The sequence below is a fragment of the Fukomys damarensis genome, unplaced genomic scaffold (assembly GCF_012274545.1).
Source record: "Fukomys damarensis isolate Sample0158 unplaced genomic scaffold, DMR_v1.0_HiC HiC_scaffold_21, whole genome shotgun sequence".
NCBI lineage: Eukaryota > Metazoa > Chordata > Mammalia > Rodentia > Bathyergidae > Fukomys > Fukomys damarensis.
This window is the reverse complement of record NW_022900933.1, coordinates 18,762,413-18,768,478: the sequence shown is the minus strand read 5'-3', so window position 1 is coordinate 18,768,478 and position 6,066 is coordinate 18,762,413. Positions and strand designations below refer to the sequence as shown.

Here is a 6,066-nt window from a genome sequence, read left to right as displayed (position 1 = left end):
TGATTGCCAGTACCAAAAAATCAAACAAACAAACAAAATTTTGCCCTGCTGAGTTTTGGTCTTGCTTTGAACCTATTCTTTTCTATCCCTCTTTCCTCCCTTTTGTAATAGGAATGTTTACCCTGTGCCATTGTACCTTGGGATTTATAAATTGTATTTGATTTTTACAGAGGTTGACAGTTAAGAATTTGCCTTGAGTCTCAGAAGAGATTTGGACTTTGACTTTTGAAAAATGCTGGAACTGTTTAGGCTTTGGGGAAGGGATCAGCGTCTTTCAGATTCCTTATTGGGTTCTCCATTGTGCACAGGATAGTTTTGAGATGTTAGGCAGAATTATTAATTTGTTATTGTATTTATCTGGAGATGAGGTGTAGTTTAAGGAGGTACATTTGGCTATCAAGAGGACAAGAGATGGAATGTGGGGTTAAGCTTGATTGTGTCAACTTGCTTGGCCTGGGTACCACCCAGGGGATTGCTGAGGCACAATTCTAGATGTGTCTGAATGGGTCACAGAGACCTGACCTCGGGGTCTGTATCTTCCTCTCTAGTGCTGTTCTTTGCTGCTTGTCTTCCTCCATGAACAAAACATCTTCATGCCACCACACCATTCTGCTATGATGTTTCTCCTTTTGAGCTGGCCATTCATAGACTGAATCCTCTGGAACTGTAAGCCCAATTAAACTTCTCCGTCTTTAAAATGCGAGTGTCAGGCATTGTGTCCCAGCAATAGGAAAACGTACTAATATAACAGGCGAGAAAGTTATAGCTGGTCATCAAGAGTTTTGCCCAAGGTCCTGCTGCTAAGAAGCATCAGAGTTGGAGCCTGATCACAGCACATCACCCTATCCTGTGCCATTGCTGCTCTGTCCAGAGGACTCTGGGAAGATGGCAGCAGAAGCCTTGCCTATAGGTGGCTACCCTGTCAATTAGCTGTTGACCCAGGCCTCAGTTTCCCTGTGTGAGAAAACGGAGAATACACAGAAACAAAGCAGCCTTGGCCAGCTGGCTAGAGATGGATGTGTGGGTTTTTTTGTTTTGTTTTGTTTGTTTGTTTGTTTGGTACTAGTGATCGAACTCAGGTCCTTGTACTTGCAAGGCAGGCAGTGCAACCATTGACCTAAATCCCGGCCCCGGATGTGTGGTTTTGAGATGGGGGTGGTAGGGAAAGGCTGCCTGGGGCCTAACTGTGTAAGTTCATTGGCCCTTTTGCATTCTCCCATCCTTCCTGGCATAAGCAGGTCAGGAGACCCATCCTGTGCTTGTCTTCTGGGCTGTACTCAGGTTGGCTGGCCACAAACCTCCACAACGGTGAGGAATGAAGCTTGAAGAACTCTGCCCCACCCACAGCCGGCCTCTAAGGAAATTTGCATTTTAATGGAGAGGGGATGAGCAGCCTCGATCTTAGGAGACGTTGAGGAAAAGCCTCCTCCTGCCCTGATTCTCAGCTTCAGATGGAGTTGGGGTGTGGAAACTGGCACTGCCTTGGGCCCTGGCTCCTGCTTGGCCTGTCTCTGCCAGGAAGGGCAGGCTTTGCTGGCCTAGCTTCCCAGAGCTGGGCTGGGGTCCAGGCCAGGCCTCAGGCAGGCCCTGAGGCTAAGTCTACATTGTCCAGGCCCCAGTACACACAGGGTGGGTCCCCTTCCCACCCTCTTCTCCAGAGCCTGGATTCTACCCAGCCCTGGCCCGGGACCCAGGCCTGCTCCCTTCCAGCCAGCTCATTTCCCGGCACCGCCTGACCCGGGACCAGCTGTGACGGCTGAAGGAGCAGCTGGGCAGCATCAAGGAGGTGGAAACCAAGCGTCTGCCTGGCCCAGGCGGCTGGCTTGTTGGGAGGAGCAAGGCACGCAGGACCAGAAGCCATCGGAAGAGTTTCTGAATTACCTCTTGGCTGGGGGCCACAGGCCAGAACGGCCCCAGCTGCCCCGGCTGGCCGAGGCCCTGCAGAGCCTTCCTCCTGGCTCCAGGCCTTCTCGCCCCGCCCTCTCCTCCTCTGCTGCCTCCTCTGCTCTCCTCCCTTCTCATCTCACACCCACAGCAACCTCCAATGGACGCTCCAGCCCGGGGAGCACAGACTTGCTGCCACTCACACGCGGTGGGAGAGGCCGCCCAGGGCCACCGTGGGAGGAAGCGGGTCCTCTTCTCTCCTCTGTTTTCTTCACCTGCCACCTTTTGAAGTCAGGACTGTTCCCTATCTCTCCTCTCTTTCAGAAATACACGTTCCACCTGGCAAAGTCAAAGTCAAGAGGAGGCCTCAGCAGACTTCATCTTCATCAGGAGAGTTGGGGAAGGTGCAGGCTGGGCTACGTCGTGGAGAAAACACCCTCCAAGCCCAGTCCCACTTTCCCAGACAGGTAGGCTTTTTGTGAATAAACGTCCTGACCCCAGACGGGACTGGCTATAGGATTTGTGGGCCGTGTCATGGGGTTATCTTAGTGTAAAAAATATTAAGAATTTGGGGCCGGGGATTTAACTCCGTGGTGTCGCCACCTGCCTGAGTTTGATCCCTGGTACCAACCCCCGACAAAGAATTTAGGCAAGCATTCTGGGAGGCTGAAGCAGGAGAATTGCAAGTTGGAGCCCAATGTGGGCAACTTAGCAAATCTGACTAAAAAATTTAAAAAATTAAAAAAGGAGGCTGGGGGTGTAGCTTAGTGTGAAGGCCCTTGGTTTAAGTCCCAGTTTAATTCCCTGTGACAATACAACCTGAAACCCAGTATGGGGCCATGTGTTACTGCGTAACTGTACATCCATAAAGCTGGTCCTGTCCCCAGAAACTCCTCTGCCTTTGCTGGCCCATCACCTGGACTCTAATGTGCCTTCCAGAGCACAGACTCCACCCTAGAGAACTCTTCACTTCCAACTATCCTCAGTGCTCCTTGGTCCTGTCCCCAGAAACTCCTCTGCCTTTGCTGGCCCATCACCTGGACTCTAATGTGCCTTCAGAGCACAGACTCCACCCTAGAGAACTCTTCACTTCCAACTATCCTCAGTGCTCTACCCCAGGCTTATAGGGAAACTGAGGCAGCAGAGAGAGCATCAGGCTCTCGGTCCCCTTGCAGTAAGGCCCATCCAGATGACCAGGTCTCTCAGTTGCCCGTGGGTAGCCCAGTGGCCTCGGGGGGTTGGGTAGAGTATGAGGGTGGCCCAGGCTTCTGTTGCTGTTAACGTTTTCCCTGAGGGCTGGGAAAGGAGCTGGGGAGAGCAGCTGCTTTGCCAGTGTCCGACCAGGGTCCCCAAGCCCCACCTGACTGCTTTGTCCTTTGCTGCCCAGTGGCCAGCTCAGCTGCGACCTGGAGGGGTGACTGCCCTTGGGGAGGACGGGCCAGGGTCAGGGTCCAGGAGTGTCCTATTTGGGAGATTTGCTTACTTTGATGGTGACATTAGGGCTGAGTTCAGGGAGCACAGGCAAAGACTGCTGGACATGTGTGTGGAAGTTGCTATTCTAACGCTGAGATGGCCGGGCCCAGAGGTGGGAGGCAGCTGCTTTGCTCCGAAGGCCCCACAGGCCACAGCTGGCCAAGATCCACCTCCTTCTGAAGACTCCTCCCAGGCTCCCAGGCTCCCAGGCTGGGTACCAGAGGAGCTAGTCAGGGCCAGGTGAGGGCCGGCAGGGTTTGTGCGCGTGATTGCATTAACCCTCACAAAAATCCTAGCACAGATGCAGGTGAGCTTCCTATTCACTGGTCAACTTGTTCTGACCCACGCCACTGCCACGTGGCTCCCCGGGGGTGTCTGTCCTCTCTGGAGGTCCTCACCGTGTGGATGTTCAGGTGACTTGTTCAGCGTGCGCCTCCTCGTCGGAGCTCCGTGCTGCTGCATGTCGCTGAGGGGAGCTGCCAGGTGGGCGGTCACGGCTGCGCTGTGATGTCCAGGCTGCAGCCCTGGCTCGGGGCACACACAGTGCCTGGCACAAAGCAGGACTTGGATCCGTGATAAAGGAAGGACAGCTGAGGAGGCGTTCCGGACAGGCCGGTCCCACGCCAGGTCCACGCGCCAACCCCTGGGTAGCGCTTCCCCCCGCAGAGCTTCTCTGACAAATTCTGAGAACCCGGGAAGGGGCGCAGCAACAGCTTCATGGAGGCAGCGTGGGGCGAGGGGGAAGGAGGCCCTGTCCCCGCCACCGGAGGTGTCGGGCAGGTCCCCCCTTCGTGGGAGGCGCCCTGGTCCAGCTGCACCCCTTTCCACCCATCGCGCAGAGGTCCCCGTCCCGTGTGGCCGGGTGGCAGGGAGCGTGTCAAGAGGGCGGCTCTTTCCAGAAGAAACTTGCATCGGCAGCAGCTTCCAGTTTTGTGGAATGGAGCAATTTGGTCCTCAGCCTCATGGCGCACCCCAGATGTCTGCTTTCACAGCTCTGGTGGATGCCTGGCTTCCAGGCCAACCCTCTGTGCGCCCAAACACCCGAAGGCGTTCACCCCAGACATGTTTACACCCCGACACTGCCAGGCTGCTGGGTGGAGCTGGAGAAACCCGTAGCCGGGCGGGACCCATGTGCTCCGATCCCATCCTCTGATTGTCCCCATCACACTCGTCTTGGGACCCCGCTCTGGTCCGGCTACAGCGCTAGGTATGGACGAGGGAGTCTGAGACCCGGGGTGGTCAGGGGGCTCATAGTCCAGTAGTGGGGATGATGTGTCACCAGATGCGGGGCCACAGTGTCATGCGTGGGTACATGGAGAGCGGGAAAAGGAGGAGGCCAGGGTTTCTTAGATGTTTCTGGCTGTAAATAGCCGAGATGCTAACTCAAGTCACCTAGTATAGGATGTTTACTGGCTCCCGTCCTGGGGAGGGCGTGGAGTGGGGTTGCCTAGCAACACAATGGTGTCCTCGAAGCATTTGACTGGTTGTATCTGTTCTGCCACCCTCACATCTGTCTCCGTCTGTCTCTTGTCTCTGGGACACAATACCCCACACCCACAGTTTAAAGGAAGAGAGGTTTATTTCGGTTCACGTTTCAGTGCCTGGTTGTATGGCTCCGAGGCAGAAACAGCAAGGCGGAAGGGTGTGGCCGCCGCCACTGTCTCCTGGAGGTCGGGAAGCGGAGAGGAGGGAGGATCACAGGAAGTGAGACGCATCCTACCAGGTCACCTGCCAGTGACCAGAGCCAGCGCACTCGGCCTCTCCCTTGGGCCCCTCTGCTGGTTCTGCCTCTCCTTCAAGACCTCTTGTCCCTGGAGTCCCCCAGCCTCAGGTCATCGGCCCCTTTTCTTCTCTGTCCACACGCAGACCCTTGGGGGCCTCACGTGGTCTCCTGCTCCTCCGCACACCACGTGCCCATATTCCCTGGCACACATCCCAGTCCAGCCCCTCCACCAAAGCCCTTGGGCGGAGTTCCAGGGCCCACGCGCCCTCTCTAATAGACGTCCCAGATGAGTTCCTGGGTTTCTCTCTCTGCTCTCCAGCACCCCTGTCTGCGGCACCAGAACCTGCCCATCTCAGTTGGTGGGGACTTTATCCTCCCAGGGCTCAGGTTTGGCTTTGGGGGCATCTGGGCTGTTGTTTTTCTCCTGCATCCACCATCCAAGACCTGTGAAGAAACCTGGTTGCCTCCCTCTTTACTGTCTGTCTGGGCAGAGCTCATATTCCTCCCGCCTCTATCCTTCCATTTCTACCTCCTGCCTGGATGGTTGCAATCACCTCCCAAAGGATTTTCCCTGTGTCACCTTGAATCCCTAAGGGCTGAGTATTTGTTGAAGACACCTGCAGGCCCCTCTCACTCATACCCATTTAACAATGGCCCTCAAGGCCCCACCCTATCTGGCTGGCCCGCTCTGACTCACCTCCTCCATGCCTGGCTGCCTTACTGTCCTTGGATGTTCCCGCCTCAGCCTCTCCTCAGCTGTTTCCTCTTCCAGGTAGCCCTGTGATTCCCAAATATCTCCCCAAGTTTGCTCAAATATTGCTTCTCCCGTTTCATTGTATCCTTCCCCACCCTCACCCATGGTTCTTGAACCCCCTTTTTCTGTACAACATATCTAGCACAGTGTATGATTTGCTTGTTTATTGTATGCAGTCTTTGTTGTCAGTTTTCTCTTGTTGGATCATAAACATGTCAATTGGGGATAGAGA

The 6,066-nt window shown here is 55.1% G+C and overlaps 1 protein-coding gene across 1 annotated transcript; it reads left to right on the top strand.

Moving 5' to 3' along the window:
- Positions 1 to 1,749: 1,749 nt before the first annotated feature.
- LOC117287124 lies at positions 1,750 to 6,037 on the top strand. Its single transcript, XM_033766695.1, has 4 exons — positions 1,750 to 2,092; positions 2,209 to 2,351; positions 4,197 to 4,564; positions 4,956 to 6,037. The coding sequence occupies exons 3-4, from the start codon at positions 4,320 to 4,322 to the stop codon at positions 5,368 to 5,370; spliced, it is 660 nt and encodes a 219-aa protein (XP_033622586.1). The 5' UTR covers positions 1,750 to 2,092; positions 2,209 to 2,351; positions 4,197 to 4,319; the 3' UTR covers positions 5,371 to 6,037.
- The last annotated feature ends 29 nt before the right edge of the window (positions 6,038 to 6,066 follow it).

Bases quoted from the DNA above. Each gene is read 5' to 3' on its own strand.
- LOC117287124 (XM_033766695.1), top strand. From the start codon at position 4,320: ATGGCGCACCCCAGATGTCTGCTTTCACAGCTCTGGTGGATGCCTGGC. The intron at 4,565-4,955 runs GTATGGACGAGG...TTCACGTTTCAG, and splicing joins TGGTCCGGCTACAGCGCTAG to TGCCTGGTTGTATGGCTCCG.